Source organism: Piliocolobus tephrosceles, chromosome 13, assembly GCF_002776525.5.
Source record: "Piliocolobus tephrosceles isolate RC106 chromosome 13, ASM277652v3, whole genome shotgun sequence".
NCBI classification, from domain to species: Eukaryota; Metazoa; Chordata; class Mammalia; order Primates; family Cercopithecidae; genus Piliocolobus; species Piliocolobus tephrosceles.
In genome coordinates this window covers 36167838-36186817 of record NC_045446.1, presented here as the reverse complement: position 1 = coordinate 36186817, position 18980 = coordinate 36167838, and the positions used below count along the sequence as shown (strand labels likewise).

General features: G+C 31.9%; 1 protein-coding gene across 4 annotated transcripts in view; it reads left to right on the top strand.

Annotated features, from left to right (window-relative positions):
* Positions 1-18980, top strand: part of METTL15 (methyltransferase like 15) — a 261132-nt gene that overhangs the window by 103368 nt on the left and 138784 nt on the right. For all 4 annotated transcript variants that reach the window (XM_023230336.2, XM_023230337.3, XM_023230334.2 and 1 more), the window contains exon 4: positions 4221-4357. In XM_023230336.2, the coding sequence (XP_023086104.1) occupies positions 4221-4357 (137 nt within the window). The remainder of the gene's footprint in view (positions 1-4220; positions 4358-18980) is intronic.

The window sequence follows — 18980 nt, the reverse complement described above, 5'->3', positions numbered from 1 at the left end:
TTCCATGGGTCCTGATTGCTCTAACCACCTATGAGTCTATGTTTTAAAAATCATTTTTAAATTTCAAAATCAAATTGGAATCTGTAACCTATCAGTAAGTCAGTCTTCATCAGTAACTGTTACAGATAATAGGTGGGCATTTATACCAAACCGTATACAAAATAATTATCTTTCTTGGAGACTTAATTAGCAGGTTTGAATTAAAAGACTTTAAAAATTAGATTGGTAGAACACTGGTTGTTTTTAACTGTATTGGAAGAATCATTGTATAGGAACAATGTTTACCTGTGTATCTTCATATTAAGAAAGAGAAAACTTTTTGAAGAAACAATTGTTTATATTTCAATGTGATTATATAATTTCACTGGGTAAGTTTTAGGAGATGATGTAGAAAGGACATAGGATCTACATTTTACTATTAGCTTTGCCCCAGCTAGCTACCAGGTAACCTCTTCAGGCCTTGGTTTCCTCATAAGTAAAAGGAGGGGGTGGAATAGTCTGTTATGTCCCTTTGACCTGTGAAATATGATATCTGTGTCTGTCTATATTTGGGATAAAATGACATTTAGTTGCATGTGATTACAAATAACTAGCCTATTTGTGTTTTCTTATTTCAAATGTAAAGGAGAGTGATCAGCAAATAAAAACATGGTGCAAAAGAGTTAAATAATAAAATTAATAACAGATCATTAATTGTGTTCTAGGAGAGATCTATTCATTAACGAATCAATTGGCAATATTAGGAATACATTGATGTTAAATGACTCTAAAAATCTTGGACATCTCGAGCTGAATTATAACTACTTTATATGGTCTTGTGGTAATGAGTCTTATATTTTGAAGAATGTTTCTAGATTCAAATGCACAAATGAAAATTGTTACCTTTAACATAGTTACCTTGGGAGACTGAACTCCTTTATTCATATCACATTACTTAGCACCTACTGTTTTGCACTGATGCTGCCATATTAAGTTGGAGATAAAGTTGGGGGATTGTAGAAATCAGGAACCATTTTCCTCAAATGCTGGTTTGTAATTTTTTTTACTTTAATTCACTTTCATTTTGATTCTGAACCACAATCATGTCTTACATTTTTTGTTCTTTCTTTCACTTTTGCCTTTTCTTCCTCTTTCTCTCTTTAGAAAGAACAGAGAATTTAGTGTTGGCGAGACCTAGTTTAGAGTTCCCTTCCTCTCACTTACTAGTAATAGGATCTTAATCAAGTCACATTTTCTCTCTGCATCTGAGTTTTCCTTTTTTTTTTTTTTTTTTTTTTGTAAAAATGGATATAATGCCAGTTGTCTAATTCCCTCATGGAGCATTTTTCAGTGGAGTAGGAAAACATTGATGCTTGGTAAACCATAAAGCAGTATGCAGATACAGACTTCATGACTTAATAAGGCAGAGAGGTGTGTGAAAGAACACAAGTTTTAAGCCCATCTTTATTCAATTCCTGCATTTGCCACTTACTAGTTTAGTGCTGTCTTAGTTTGTGAAATGTATATATAACATCTAATAACATCTCCTTCGTGATTGTAATGATGACATAAGGTAATCTTTATAAATCTCTGTGAGATAAACAGGGGTACTTTTTATTCCCATTTATTCTTAGATGAAACAATTGAGACTTAAAGAATTCAAGTGATTTGTTTAGGGTTATACAGGTTGTCAGTTAAATAACCAGAATAAACTTAGTATTACAATATGAGTTTTGTTTTATGGATAAATTATATCAGGTAATTTCAAAGAAGGAGTTCCATGTATGTTTGGAGCACAAAATATACATTTGAAATATATGTATAGATGGGATCCATAGAAGGGTTACTTTGAAACATTCAGATTTATTTGTTCTTGTGCATTTCTTTGTTAACCACAAAAATTGACCAGTTGCTTTTTTTATTTGCAACTCATACAGATTTTAAACTGTGGTCTTATGTTAGTGACCTAGAGGAAGGTGAAAACTAATTGGCTGCCTTTTCAATTGTAGTGCTGTTTGGCTCATGAGGCCTAGATGTCACTATTACATGTGATGAACAATGAATACTAGAATTGTAAAAGTGAGAGTTGATGGCTCCAATCACGTATTAACTCAGGACATATGGTGGGTTTCACCTCTAGTTTCATAAATTCCATTTGTCTGCTGCTTTTTGCTTTCTGTGTTACACTTGACTAGTAGTAACAGATTTTTTTTCCCCCTGTGGAAACTTTCTTGATTGTCAGTGCATCTACAAAGGCATAATCATGATATATTAAAAATAATCATGTAAATTATAGTCACTCACATTTTTCAGAATATTGCTAATGATGGTGATTTTTCTTTAAATACTGATTTGGACTTTCTTGTCTTGGAATAAGGGTAATCATATCTAAATTGTTTTATTTAATCTACTTTTAGTTTAAATCCAGAGTTATAGCAAGGCTTGGTATTAATACCATGACAAGGAAGTAGTTTATGATTTTGCCTGGGAAAAAATTCTTCGGTTAAATTATGTTGAACTTCTTAAAATTTTTAAATTGATGTAATTGTATAGTGGAAGATTTTTACCAATTCATAGATGTATAAAATAAGTTACTGGCAAAGGAAATTATTTGATCTTGAGATTTAAGTGTTTCTAAAAATAAAATGATATTGTTTAAAATGGTGAAAAATATATTTAGCCATGCCTTTTATGGTGACAGTGATAGAAGTACAAAGTTAAGTCATACTAAAACATTTGTGTTAAAAAGCAATGCTTGTACATTTTTACCACATTTACATATTTTTCTATTTTATGTCCATCCTCCAAAATTTTGATCAGAAGATTTCCTCCATGTTATTCTTTCAATAGCAGGCTAACTTTTATGAGGACATGATCAGAGGATGGGACTCAGCATGGTAGATAGGAGCCAAAAAATCAAAGCATAATTATATGCCCAGTTTCCGATCACTGTCCCTGAAATAAGTGGAAACATTCAGAGCAGGGAAATATATTCAAATTATGTCAGGAATTTCCCTTCTTACATACTGTGCACATGAACTTTAAGAAAATTGTATGTTTAGGTATTTTTAAATCTAGCCAATAGACTTGTGTTATTTGTCATTGTAGTCAATATTATTAGAGTAATTGTTTTTATTTTCATAACACCAATGAAATTTACTGAAAGGTCCCATTAAACTAAGAGCATGACTTGAAGGGAATATGTGGAGAATGTCTGGACTTGCAAACTAGTCACAATCAACTAACTAGTACACACATGTATTTCTTATGATCCAGGTCTGGTTTCTTGCTCAACTGTGACGTGACTTTTCTCTTTAGAGTGTGGCCAAATAGCCAAGAAATAGATTCAGATTCAATTAACCATACTGTATATCTGGAATGAGCCAAGCATTGAGTGATATGTACTCAAGTACATCCTATCCTGTTGTCCTGGCAAAATTATTACTGGCAAATGTTTCACTCTTAAAAGTGTTTTGATTTACACAAGAAATGATATGTTACCTTACCAATTAAGCAGGTGGTGATAGTATCTTCTTTTCTTCTTCATTTTCTTTTTAAATGCTAAAGACACTGAAATTTTGCACCTTTAAGTAACTATCCCAAAGACATAAATACTTCATGTCAAACCTAGAATTTACCCTACATGTTTTGACTTGAAAAGCTGTTTTTCTTCTCAGTTCATATTTGTTATTTTGTTATTACAGATATAATCTGTAAGTTTGTCAGTTTTCAAGATTTTATCTGATTTGTCCTGTGCCTATTTATTATTATGGATGTTTATTCTCTCTATCTTTCTGTCTTTTCTCTTCTTGAGTATCATTTTCATAGAAAGCATTAAGAGAAATTGAGATAAAATGAGCCACACTAATTGTAAGCCATCTCCAAATGAGAAACTATTGAAAATGTTATTACCAGCTGGATGCTGGAAAGTGTTAAAGAGCTGGGGGCACAACAGTGTGACCAGTTTGACCTTATAGAGAGAAATATAAATTTGTCTTGAATTAGCCAGTCTGTGTCAGAGGTTTTTTTACTGATAGTCTGATCAGTTCTTTTAGACTGATCACTCATAATTGAGCCAGATCTCACATATAACAAATTCAACCATAGGCAAAACCATTGTAATTATTTTCCTATTTACTGTCAACTCTGAAAATCATTGTGTGCTTCTAGAAATTGAGATAGTTGTCAAGAATAAGTTTTGTTTATGCTAAGTTATAATTTTCTTTTTCTGTGTTTGCTAGATTTTTCTAGATATGACATTTGGTTCAGGAGGGCACACAAAAGCCATTCTACAGAAGGAGTCAGATATTGTTTTGTATGCCTTGGACAGAGACCCGACAGCTTATGCATTAGCTGAACATCTTTCAGAGTTGTATCCGTAAGTAATACCGTTGCATGTTTATTTGATTTTGGTTCTTAGTTTTACAGAGCTTGGCTTACACTTTGGAGTTTGTTCTGCTTTGCATGGGCTATATTTTACTCCATTAAATACTTTCTCAATTTTTTTCTCCAAAAATAATTAATGTAAGTGATATTTTTAGTGCCACTTAAAGTAATGCTATTTTTCAGTTATCCTTTCAGAATCCATAAAAAGAAATACAAAAATGTCTTCCACTTACAGGATTGAAAATGTTTTGGAATCCATCCACAAATAATATTTTGACAATAACTCATAGTCAAAAAATAAATTTTAAACATTTTTATGAGTTTATTTCTATGAATTTAGCAGAGTAAATAAGTATGTGAGAATTCTATAGAACTCATGGGGACATATATATCAACATAATATACTTGTTTCCTTTGAATTTTCTGAAATTCACAAATAAATCTAGAGTGATCCATCCTTCTATCAGAAAAAGTGATTTATAACTAAAGAACTTTTAAAAAATATAAAATATTACATGAATGAGTGGTAAAACCATCTGCCTTTAAAGAAACATTTTGAATTAGGGAGTAGAGTTTACCTGATTTGTTGTTTAAAGCCATCATTTTAAAAGAGAAAAATATCTTGGTGCTAAGATGGGTCATCACTCCAAATACATAAACGACTGTTTTCAGGAATGGGAAACTGTTTTATTCTGTCATTCATCAGAGACTGGAGTCAAGAAAATAGATGGGAATTTGAGAGGTAATTTTGACTTGATGTGAACTATAGTTCACATCAAAAGTTGAAGTTTTGACTTGATGTGGACTAGAGTTTTTACTAGCTGTAGCTATTCAACAACAAAATGGTCTCTTTGGTGAAGTTCCAAAAGTATGACCATGGAAAAGTTTAATCAGACACTAAGAATAGAAAGTTTAATTCGTCATCTAGAATAGTATTTACAGTCTCTTTCTGGTCCCAAACTCTTTGCAAATCTAATGAATGTGATTAACTCTCCCCATAAAACTATAAATAAATACATACAAGCTTTTGTTTGCAAGATCACAGAATTTATGGAGTCCCTGAAGCCTACCATTTGACCCCAGATTGTTTCATTTCTTCCAAGAATAATATGAAGATGTGGTTTAATGACATGGTACTAATTTTTAATATTTTAAATCTATCTGTCTTCTGCAGTGTAAGTTAGATGTACCTTCTTTAGTAAGATGTTTTATTAGAGCATTCGTATTTATGAAACATTGTATGAGTTCACTTGGTTATGATGTGAACATGCATGAAGTATAGACCTCTTTTATACAGCAGTCCCTTTGTACCTGAGGAGAAGTGGATACCAAAATCCATGGATGCTCAATTCCCTTATATAAAATGGTGCAGTATTTGCATATAACCTACACACATCCTCCTATATAATCATCTCTAAGTTACTTACCTAATACAAAGTAAATACTGTTTAAACAGTTGTTATGCTTTATTGTTTAGGGAATAATGACAAGGAAAAAAGTTTTGTTCATGTTCAGTACAGATGCACCTACCTTTTTTTATGATCTGCAGTTAGTTGAATCAATTGATGTGGGATCCACAGATAAAACGGGCCAGTCATATTTTACTGTCAGAGAAAAACTGAATTTTCCTAAGATATTGTTGTTTCTTAAGGCAATGATTCCCAATCCAGTGATTTCAATGGCTCTTATTCCTTTAAACACCCCACTTTCTCAAATGTAGCTTAAAGTTTATAAATTTTACCATGTGTAAATTGTATACCTAACAGGAACTATCAGGCTGTATATTCTTTTCAGTTTATAGATGTGGAAACTATTAGCCAGAGAAATGAAGTGATTTGCTAGAAGGCATAAGTGACTTTATGGGGACAGACCTGGGACATGTATTCTAATCCCTAGCCTCACAATCTCATTTTATTAAATATTACTGCTTTGGCTCAAATCTTGAGACTTTTTTTACTTCATTGACAAAATGATTTTTTTGTCAAACAAAATAAATTAGATAAGAAAAAGGAAGCAGATTAGAGTAAGCTGAGAAGAAGGAATTAATACAGATAAAAGCTAGAATCAAGGAAACTATAAACAAAAAAAAAAAGAAGAAAAAATTGAAAGGATAAAGAAATCGCAAGAGATCAGTCTTTGAAAATAGCAAAATCACTTTTGAGCCTGATTTCTAGAGCTAAAATGTGTAATTAAGATTGAGCAGGAAAACCAACCATAGACACAAGATAAGTTCATCATAAGATAATAAAACTGCAACTCTCTGGTAACTTGCAAAACCTAGATGAAATGAATGATATCCTAACAAAATATAAATTATTAAAACTTGATTAATAGTTATAAAATTTGAATGTCATTACCATAATAGAAATCAGAAGGTAGCTGAAGTATATAGAAAAAAGCACCCTGACCAAATGGATTTGCAGTTATTTAATTCTTAAAAAAAACAAAAAAAGGAAATAGCAATGCCTTTTACACTAATCCTGACCATGGTAAATTTGGAAAATTATTTCAGTTAATATTATGAATCTACCATAATTTTAATACCCATCTTTTTTTTTATTGGAGATAAGTTTTCACTGTTTTGCCCAGGCTGGAGTGCAGTGATGCCATCATAGCTTACTGCAGCCTCTGCTTCCTGACCCTTCTGCCTCAGCCTCTCAAGTAGCTGAGGCTACAGGTATGCACTTGTCTAATTTTTTATTTTTAGTAGAGATGAGGTCTCCCTATGTTGCCCAGGCTGGTCTTGAACTCCTGAGCTCAAGTGATCATCCCACCTCAGTCTCCCAAAGGACTGGGATTATAGGCATGAGCCACCATGCCTGGCCTAATACCAAATCTTGATCGAGATAGTATAAAAAGGACAAATGTCTAAGTTTGCTGAAGTATAGAAATACAAAAATTGAAAAGGAAATACTAGTATATCTAATTCACCTTTCATTTAATTAAAATAGTGATACCTGTGGCCTAATGAAGTTTATTTCATGAAGATGGGATGTTCCATGTCAGGTAGTTAATCAATGACAGGTTGATAAGCATGACAATAATCAACTAGTTATTCTTATTAAAATTTCATTTAAGGAAACTACTTAAATGTAAAATATTCTCAATCAAGGACAAGCAGTATTTTCCTAAAATGTGAAGTACTATAACTATTTAAGACAAAATTAGGATGTAAATAGGATTTAACTTCTCTAAATAATATTTCTCAATATTTTTTCAAGATCTGACAAAGTCTAATTAGAATATTCTTCTTATAATGATTTACTGAATAGTTAAAAACCCAAATACTTATAAAATTAATAAGATGATGTTTAGCTAAAAATTTAAAACTCTATTCAGAATAGAAGAACTCTAGGGACAACAAGGAAGTCAGCCCTTTCCTTTCTATTATAAGGGTCACAGCTGAGACCCCTATAACAAAGAGAGGTTGACAAGAGAAAAGAATAACAAATTTATTTGATCATAGTTTTACATGGCACAAGATCCTTCAGAAAGAATATGCAAAGATATAGTGAGAACTATCCATTTTTTATGCTTAAATTAAATAAAGTATGGAGAGCATGTAGAACTATGATTGGACAAAAAGGATATATGGTCTAACACTAACTGACTGAGTTGGGGGAACTCAATAAGGTCTCTCTATGCATCATTCCTTTCTCCTGGGTATGAAGGTAGGACCCCTGTGGAATGAGGGTCTTAATTTCTTTATGGTCATCTATTCTATTACACAGAAAGAAGTGGGGGAAGTTATAGTAATATTTTAGGCTTTGAAGCTGGCTTTGGAGAAAAAAGGTTCTGGTTTCTATGGGGGAGGTTAGAGTAATATTTTATGCTTTAAATCTGGCTTTGGAGGAAAGGGATTCTGGTTTCTATGACCCACGCTGGGGAAGAAGGATTCTAGTGTGCCTTGTCTCTGAAGAGAATGAGAGACAGGAGGGAAAGAGGTGGTCAGAAGGTAACTTTGCTTCTAAGGCTGCTTCTTAGGCTTTCACTTGGGGCTATTTCTTTCTGAGCCCCAGCAGTACCTAGAAAGGTAAATGGGAAAAAATATTCTATTCACAAAAGCACCTAAAATTATATAAAATATTTAGAAATAAATTTAACAAAAAGCACACTTCCAAGTGAAAGAAAACTATAATTTTTTGAAGGGCATGTAAGAAGATTTGAACAAAAGGGAAGACATATTTGAGGTAGAGAAAATTAATATTACAAAAAGAGGATGGAGTGAAGAGGATCGTGCCTGCAACCCTACCACTTTGTGAGGCCAAAGTCGGAGGATCTCTTGAGCCCAGGAGTTAAGAGACCAATCCTGGCAACATAATGAGACACTGTTTCTTACAGAGAAATGGTGGTGTGCACCTGTAGTGCCAGGTACTCAGGAGGCTGTGGTGGGACTCAGGAGGTTGAGATTGCAGTGGGCCCTAGTTATGCCATTGCACTCCAACCTTGGTGACGGAGCAAGATCCTCTCTCAAGATGGATGGATGGATGCATGAATGCATGGATGGATAGACAGATCAGAAAGAATACAAATGAAAAGAGCTAATACTCCCAAAATTCATATATACGTGTATTGTACATGTAAATTACTTTGTTTTTTAAATTTCGATGATGTGATCCTTAGTTTATATGGGGCAAAAAGTGACAAGATGTTTTTTGAATTAAAAAGTAAGAGGAAACCTGCCTTACTAGATGTAAGATTACACTATAAAATCACTGTAATGAATCAATACAATATTGATACAAGAATAAGCAAGTGGATTAGTGGAGGAAAGAATCCAAAACCTGATACTGCTAAATAAAGGCATTTAATTGAAAATAAAAATATTTTAATTCATTGAGAAAATGGTGCATTATTAAAAAATGATGCTGTTACAATGCCTGTCAGACTTGAGGAAAACAAAATAGACCCATATTAAAATTTGGATTCAAGAATAACTTCTAGATGGTGTAAAAAATTTGTGAAAATTTGAATATACAAGTTCTATGAGAAAATTGGAGAGACTATATACACAATCTAGGAGTGAGAAACTTCTTAAGACTAGAAATCATAAATCTGTAAATATGTTTATGTAATTTTAGAAAACATAAAGCAAGAATAGTTTGCTAATTTCTAACAGCTAATTTGAAAAATAAATGTTAGTAATATAGAAGATGGGAAAAAGATTGATACCTATTATATAGGATAAGTTCTTACAAAACTAGACAGAAGACAACGAAACATACAGAAGGGTGATTCATAGAAGATTAAACTGTGAAAGGATGCTCTAATTCAGTAGCAATAATGAGAGCAATCAAAATAATAATGGTGCAATACACTAAAAAGCATAATTTTGCTAGTGAGGATATGCAGAAAAAGATAATTTCATCTATTTTGGGTGGACATCTTTTAATATAAAACACATAATCTGCCTAGAATCTATTCCATCTAAGTAAAAGAATATCTAAGGAAACATGTTTTTACATTTCTTACAAACTTTATGCATACATTGCTTGTGTGTATATAATCATGGAGAACTTGAGAAAGACAGGATTAAAAATGGAGGGAGGTTCAGGGAAAGAGAAAACAATGATTAAGAAAAACCCAGAGATTTTATGATGACATCTCTGCAGATTTATGCAAAATAGAAAATTCAGAGTAATACTATATATATAATTTGTTCATATCCACATATATAATAGTAAAATAAAGTATGCATGAGAGAGAAAAACACGCATTTGTGTTTGGGAGTATTTCTGGGAATAATGGATAGATGGATAGTTGTTTGAAAGGGTAGATAGATTACATATCTTCATAAAAATATTTATGTAATTGCAACCTGTAGCAGAGCACACAATGAAACATTTCGTCATTTTAAAGTAAACACTTTTTGAAGAAATATGGTAATTTTTTCTTTTATTTATTTTGCTATTATTCTAAAAGAGGAGTTAAGTTTCTCTTAAAAAAAAATCCCTTGTCCTTTACTCTGTCAAAACTAAGTCAGAAATAGAAACTAACATTTTTACAGAAAACTGAGCAATTCATGGGAAGGCTGAGTTTTAGGCTAACCCATTTTAGCTCTTTCAGAAAAGATGACATGTCAGATCACCTGTTGTTTGAAGACTGAAACTTTTTGCTATTGCCTCTGAAGACTGTATAAGAGGAAACACATTTAAATTGGAGCAGTGAGGTGTTGGTTGACTTTTTAATGTAGTGGAAGATGGATATTGGAAGACAATTTTAGAAACCAAAGTTTTTTATCTTCTGAATTTAGGAATAATACATACTATGTATACTAAGTTTACAGAATATAGATCTGTATAAAGAAAATAAAAAGCATTCCATCATTTTACTATAATTTTAAGTGGTTTCTAAAAATATAATCTGTTATTTTCAACATTTCATAAAAGAAGCTATGTGTACTGGGGTAAATTTATAATAGAAAAATATAAACTCACCCATAATTCTACCACTTTAAGTAATCAGGGTTAGTGATTTTGTGTATTTCATTCCATGTTTCTGAACGTCAGTATTTCATTATGTATACTCCTTCCTGTTTGAATTTTTTTTTTGGGCACTTTCACTTTTTGTACTTGTAAAATGTTAGACTATCATGGCAAAGTTTAAAATCCATTTTGATTAATTGTATTAAATGCGTAACTGCCTTATAAAGAAATGACATCTTTATTCTGTATCGCAATCCAGAAGCCTGATATATCTTTCCACTTATTCTGGTATTTTGTGTTTCTTAGTTAATTTTTTTCTAAATTAAAATTATAAAATGCAGGAAAGTACTGAGAAAAAAATTAAAATAATTCATAGAACTAACACCAGTGTAAACAGGTTGGAATACTTCCTTCTAATTACTTTGGTTGTCTATGCATATATGTTCATATATGACACATGTATATATATTTTGCTAAATGAATTCTACTTATATATTATCAGCACATTCCTCTTTAATTAAATTATTTTAAAACACAATTTTATTGGTTCTAGGGTATTTTTATCATATAATTGTAACTTAATTTATTAAAACCCTAATTCTTGTATACTCTTATCTGTATTCATATTGTTGATAATTTAATAAACAGCAAATATCTGATGTGTTTTGGGCAAACAAATCTGAGTGTGTTTTCTGTAAAAGGGTAATTATATCAGGATACACCATTTCTTTTGTATTTTTAATTTTTGTGTTTTATTGAACTTTTATAATTTCTTATGTCCATTATATATATATTTGATTTTACCTCTTCACTAGTGATTTAGTGACATGCCTTTTATTTTTTTAATTTACTCATCACTGACTTTAGTATTTTTTAAGATAAAAAGTATTTAAATACTTACTTTAAGTATGCTTTTAAAATAATATTTATTGATTAACCACTGTCATGCAAGGTGATAAAGTAATACTCCTTTATTTGTTTTTTTTCTTCTTCTGCTACCCTACTTCTTGGCTCTTTAAATACTATCTTGGGATTTAGATATTAATGTCTACTCTTATGATAACTATTAGTTAGCATTTATATTTTTGGCTGTGTTATCTAAAATAAGTCTTTATAGTTAGGCCATTTTAATTTATTTCAATGAGCCTACTAGCTGTTTTATAATACTTTCAATTCCATTTTGCATTCCTTATGTGGGTTCATGTCTCAGTCAATTGATTACATCTTTAAATAGTTTTTCTGTAAACATGCAGAAAGGATACATCTGAGTTTTTGTTTACCTGAGAAAACAGTGTTTTTCATGCCTTCTTACATTTGCAATAACTTGATAGAGTATAGAATTTGGGGAATTTTATAGCTATCACTCATATTCTTCTGGTTGTAGTTTTGTGGAGAAGTCTGAGGTCAACCCAGTTTTTTTTTTTTCTGTTTCTTGGAAGTCTGTTTCTCACTTGTTCTTTTCACCCGCAGGCTGGATGCTTATTAGATATAGTTCTTTGAAAATTTTTTGATATTTATAAATTGTACTAAGAAATATTACTGATTCGTCACTTTTAGGTAATTTTCTGTATACTCCATGAACAGTTTTTGTCCTGTGGATCAGGTCTTTCTTCTACAAAAATGACTTTTTGTTTTAGTAACCTCTCTACCCTTATTTCTGTTTTCTGCCCTGTGAGCCTTCATTATTTGTTGGTTAGATATATATTATCTATCCTGCATGTCTTGTATTTAATCTCTTAGTGTTTTCAGCTATTTTCACTTTACTGCAGTATTCTGCAAAATCTCTTTGAGATTCTCTGGGTTAAGGATTTTATTTTCTATAGTGTTGTTTATGGTTTTTACTGTCAATATTGTTCAAGTTTTAATTCCACTAATTAGAAGTTATCTTTGCTTAAAATCTTTTCTTATTTAATTTGTTGACTTTCTCCTTTCTGCCAAATTATTTTTATTTCTTCTTCTGTTGTCATTTCATTTCTATGTTTTTTTTGTGAACAGAGTATATACATCAAGGAATAGGTTCCTTCTGGTGCTCTCTTGTGTCTCTGAGGCAATGGGTGTGAGCGGAACATTCTTAACCTTTTTCCTAACTCGCTCCACAGCCTTCAATCAGGGTTCTAACTTACATTTGGTAAGAAGAGTTAGGTTTTCTGTATTCTGCCATATCCTTGGAGACTACTTTTAGTGATTTATACTATTTGAACTTCCATTGTCTTTTTTGTTTTCAGAAAAGATTAAACAAACAAATTATATTACTGTGGAGCAAAAAGAGGGAAGCCAGGTAACATAGTAATATAATTATAGAGGTATAAAAGTACTTATTCATATGATATAATATATTCTAAACTACCCACATTATCTAAGTTGTGTAGTCTTGTTTTCTAGCACTTAAAGTTTATCATTTTCCTTCTCTTTCTTTTAAGCCGCCATTTTAAATTTTCAGTCATATTTACACAGGAAGCCAGAACAATGGCAAGTCTAGAACTCAGCATCAGGTTTGCTGCTTGTATTCTTTCTACACCACTACAATATTATTCAAGAAGCAATTTAGTCACATTGTTGAACAGAGTCAAGACTGAAACCCAGGCATTTTGACCCTAAGGCCAGTTTAAAAATCTTATAAAAGAATACATGATCTTAAACAGCCCTATCAACCTAAAATTTAGACTTTTAGGATTAGATATGAGACACAGTTGTTATTAATCTTACTAACCATGGGAGGTCAGTTCTGTCATACACTGTCAAAAGTGAAAGAATTTTCACAAATATAAACAAGCATGAAAAAAGACAACTTGCAAAAATTAACTAGACCATTTTAAACTATTGATGATGATCTGTTACCTGTTCATTATTTTTGGTAACACAAACATTACTAAAACAGGATATTGTATTTTGCCCCATTTAATATTATTAAACATAACCTTTGCTCAGGAGATGTTAGCCTTGTAAGCTGAAGCTGTTTGTTTGAGGAGGTAAAACTTGACTCTAGTCTACCAAACATAGTCCCAAGGCTTGAGGAATATATGTTTATTCCATAAACATGTATTGTACTAACTACTTTTCAGGCAATCTGCTAGTTCTGACAGTTCCAGAGGGATTAAGACCTATAGCTATGCCTTCATAGAGTTTACAATGTAAGCAGAAATTAGATAGAAATTAGAAAACAGATAATGTTACAACTAGTTATTTAATTAAAATTGTGATCATGGCTATGAATGAGTAGATCTAAGGAATATGATATCAGGATCTAATCTAGTTTAGAACTTCTAGGAAGACTTCCAGAGTATGTGAATTCAAGTTAGAACCTGAAAGATCAATGATTGTTAGCTAGGTGAAGGAGGGAGGGATGATCTGGCAAGAGAGAGAATTGAGGTGTTGAAAACAGAATATTCAAAGATCTTTGGCAGAACTGAGAATGGCATATTGAAAGAACTGTAATGTGAATGGATGATAGAAAGGGAGAGGAATGGCCAGATTGGTAAGTTAGGGCTGGCTATACAGGACCTTGTTAGGGATTTTGGACATCATCTTAAGAACAAAGGGAAAGCACCAAAGTTTTTGAAACAGGGAACTGACATGATCGTATTTGCATTTTCAAAGGAATAGTCTTTTTGTTTGTGTGAAGAATGGGTAGGAGGAGGGCAAAATTGGAAAGGATTCAGTGAGATCAATTAGAAGGCTAGGAATTGCTGCTGTATCTGAAAGCTGAGGATAGTTGGGCCTAGATTTTTGTTTCCTGATCATTCTATTAGAAATTCTACTTTGTCTTAATGATCTCTGGCTTCCGGTTTTAATGGTATTCTAAATAATTAAAACAATTTTTTTTTCAAGATAAAAGTATGTTTTGTGTTTATAAGTGAAACTGAAGTTAATATTATGACACTAAATTTTGTGAGACCCTCAAGAATTCCCATTCTTCTGACTTAGCCAGTATAAGGAAGGAGACAAGAAATAAGTTCAGTCTTACCGTGTTCTCAAGTCCAGCGTGTATTTTTAATCTTACAGAAGACTTTCGGTAATTATCTTTTTCTCAGAATCTCCTCCCTTGTGTGTAATCAGTAAGGCTTTTTCATGTCTACCTCAAGGCTTACCCGCTTTAGTATCTGACTACTCTTTTCCTTCTTTTCCATATAACTCTGGAACCAGACTGCTGAGCTTTTTTTAACTTCAACTCTGCTATTTACTCAGTATAAAACTTTGAATAGGTTACTTAACCACTCTGCTACTCAGTTTTCTCATCTTTAAAAATGGAGATAATAATAGTACATACTTCCTAGAAATAGTAGGATTAGGCTTAGAACACTGTCTGGCATATCTTTTTAATGAGTCATGAAACCATTTTGTTGGGTCCTGATCAGAGTTTAATGGAATGGAATAAGAATATCATAGTACATCATATGAAGTTAAATTAAGTATTGTTTCTAATGAAAGAATTTTATGTATACATATCTACATATACATATGTATTGTAACTTTCTGTGTATATGTGACTGCAGTTAAACTTATTGTTGACTATGTATCTTGATCAAAATTTTTTGAAAACCACCATGCTATTTGACTATATTCCACATATATTGTTCATGTTGTATATTAAATGTTCATTGAAGAAAAAAACTATGTCTAACACATGTCATATCCCTGCTTGGATAACACATGTCGTGTCCCTGCTTGGATATGTTATTTTTTAATTTTTAATTTTTTGCCAAAAACTTTGCAGACTTACAAGGTATCTGAAACTTTATTTCTAGCTGGTTCCTCCCTCTTTGAACTCATCTGGATCTGGCTTATTTCAAATGTCCATCCCCACAAGTGAGAAAGTAGTTTAGATTTTAGAATCAAACAGTCTTGATTTAGAGTCTTAGTTCTGCCGCTTTCTAGCTATTAGATTTTTAGATCAATGACTTAATCTTTCTAAGTCTGTATTTTTATACCTTTAAAATGAGGTACTATTAATACCTACCTTATGGGATGTTATGAAGATTAAATAAGTTTATGCAATTAGATTGTATATCATAAAATTGTTTAATAAATATTAGCTATAGTTGCTTTGTTAGAATTATCATGTAGGATAATACATAGTTATATTAATTATTATTGTCATTATGCTAAGATTTTGGAAAGTTTCACTGGCATACACCAAGATGATGATTGGCAATTATTTCCTGTCTTTACCTGCTTGGTTCCTTAATATGCACAGATAGAATTGTTTTAAGATTTGAGGCTTGGGACACCATTCAACTTCTCTCACCTTGCAAAGTGCTGTGGCATCTGCCTTTTGTTATAGACTTTCTTCCCTTGTCAGTGTAAATACTGAAGGCTGTATCTGTGCAGTGGTCTGAATATTGGTGTCTCCCCCAAATTCCTGTGTTGAAACCTAATAGTATTAAGAAGTGAGGTCTTTGGGGAAGTGATTAAGTTATGAGTGTTCTACCTCACGAATGGAATTAATGCTCTTATAAAAGATTGCAGGGAGCTGCTTTATCCTTCTGCCATGTGAGGACACAGCAAGAGTCTACCTTTTAAGCAGAACACATGCCCTCACCAGACACTGAATCTGCTGGCGTTTTGATCTTGAACTTTCCAGCCTCTAGAACTATGAGAAATAAATTTCTGTTTCAATAAATTACCCAGTCTAAGATGTTTTGTTATAGCACCCTAAATGGACTGAGACAGCCTGTCACAGTTACAGACACTCCTGCACTGAGCTGTATTACTGTCTTCTTTTAACCCCAGACTTACTTTTTATTGATTGTGGTTTTTCCACACTTCTTGACTTTAGATAAAAATAACTAATATCATACAAATGTCATCAACCAATCAGAAGTTCTTTCTTATCTGTCTTCTATTCTTTGCCTCTATTCTATATTCATATGCTGCTGGATTTCTGAAAATTCTGCAAGGCTAAATCTTGAGTCACCTTCATTACCTGTACATTTAAATTCATTGTTGACTCTTTAGCTTATTACTGACATGAGGAGACAGAATCTGTAAGTATTTATTTTAAATAAACTCTTTTTTTTGTCTTTTGACAAATACAAATTTAACTATAGACCTATATATTATTACTAACACCTCTGCATCCATTCCTAAGTACTGTTATATATTTGTTCTTAGAATATTTGGCTTAAAAGTTTGAAAACTGATTCATGAAAGTCAACATGTATATTTGAAATGCAAATGATATTTATATTATGATAACTATGAGAAAATGAATTACCTCTTCACAAACTTGAGATAATCCATTTTTATTGCCTACGTCACTTGAGCATATCCATATGGTACAGGATAAGAATAGCAGCTTGTTCAGTACAAGAATGACTATACCTAGAAAGACTTCATTTTATCTTGGGTAAATAGTACATATTTAGAGACATATTTTATTACATATGAGAAAATTTTAGTAGAACCCTTCATGTTTGGGCTTCTGAGTTATTAAAAGAATGAAAACAATAGTTGTTTTTCTCTAAATCATCAACTAATTAAATCAAATGAGTTTGCTGTAATTACATGTATAATCCTCCTGTTCTCGACACCCCCATTTTTGCCTGATATTTAAAGTAAAACTGAGACAAACAGCTGCTGGATTGGATTATCTACTTTAGTATTTTATTCCTTTTTTCCTGAGAGAATACAATCTAAATTTAATACACAGCTCAATGTACATTTTAGTGCCTGCTGTGTATAGGGAAATAGACTTGGCGTGGGGAATGCTCAGAAGCTCAAGATAACACCTCTGTACCACAAGATAGAGCTCATTATCTAATAGAGAGACAAGTAAACCTCTATGAAATCAGGTAAGTAAATCTTCTTGCAGGGAAAATACCAAACACACTCTAAATTCAAATTTAAATTATTTGAGGAATATACATTCTTATTTTCTCTGTTAGCATTGTTACTCATTTAATTCAATTCCAGACACTGTTTTGGGGCAGATATTAAGTCATATTCTGGTATTACAGTTGAATAAAAAGTTCAACATAATGCCTTCTTACTTTATCAGGAAAGACAGATAATTAACGAGTATTTATTTAAGATAAGTGTCAGGACCCAAAAACATTAAATACCAAGGCAATATGCTTTAAATAGCATGGAATAACTATGTTATTAAAATAAAATACCATTACAACAAATAATTACAGGAAGGAAGAGTACTCATTATATAGGACACATTATGAACATTTCATTGGACAAATAAAATAATAAGATATCGCTGATTAAGATATCATTGATCAAGTTAAGTTAGCTATTCAAGGAATACTTCTATAAAACAGGCTTTTTTTCCTATGGTAAAATCCTTACAGTTTTCAATGGTGCACCATTACTTTTATAATAAAGTAAAACTTTTCTGCTTACCACAGGAGGCCATTGAGGATATGGCCTTTCTTTTCTTTAGATTCATCTCTTATAACTTTACAACAGTCTTCTCATACCCTCCTTGAAATCTAAACTACTTTCATATTAACTCACAATGTTTTGTCATACCTCTCTTCATGTCAATGTGCTGTTCATTTACCTAGTACTCACCCCACTTATGTTTCAAGACTTAGCACTATTATCTCTGCAAAATCACCCAGATATTTCCACATTGATTAAAATTTTTCTCTTCTGTTCCTCGGCACACCCTGTGCTACCTTTATCCAAGCTTTTCATCATTCTCTTGGTTTACTTCCATATATTATATGCTCCTTGAAGTATTGCTATGTCTTAACAGACTTTGTACTTTCAAACTTTGTATAGTCCCTGGCATATAGTACATGCTCAATATCATATGGATGGATGGTTACATGAATAAATGAATGGATGATTTTTTTCATTTTCTATATCAAATGTATAAAATAGAAATTAGATATAATGGGCTGAGTTTATCTTAATTTGCATTTTACAATGTAAATAGAACCTTTAAAAATATCCACTAAGTTCTAGAGAGAATTGTGAAGTAACTGTAGATTCACTTCCTTAGTAAATATTTATGTAGAAATGTTAAGTGATAAACCCTGATCAGATATACCATATCATATCTTCTAATGAGCTCAAATCCTTACTACTAGCTTTTACCATGGAGAAACTAGTTTTCAGTACTATTTCCGCTTGCAGTCCTGTGCCAAGGGAATCTGTATGGGAATTATGTGTATTATCACTAGAAAAAAGATGCTTAGATACTCTTATTTTATAAATAAACTTTATTTTTGAATA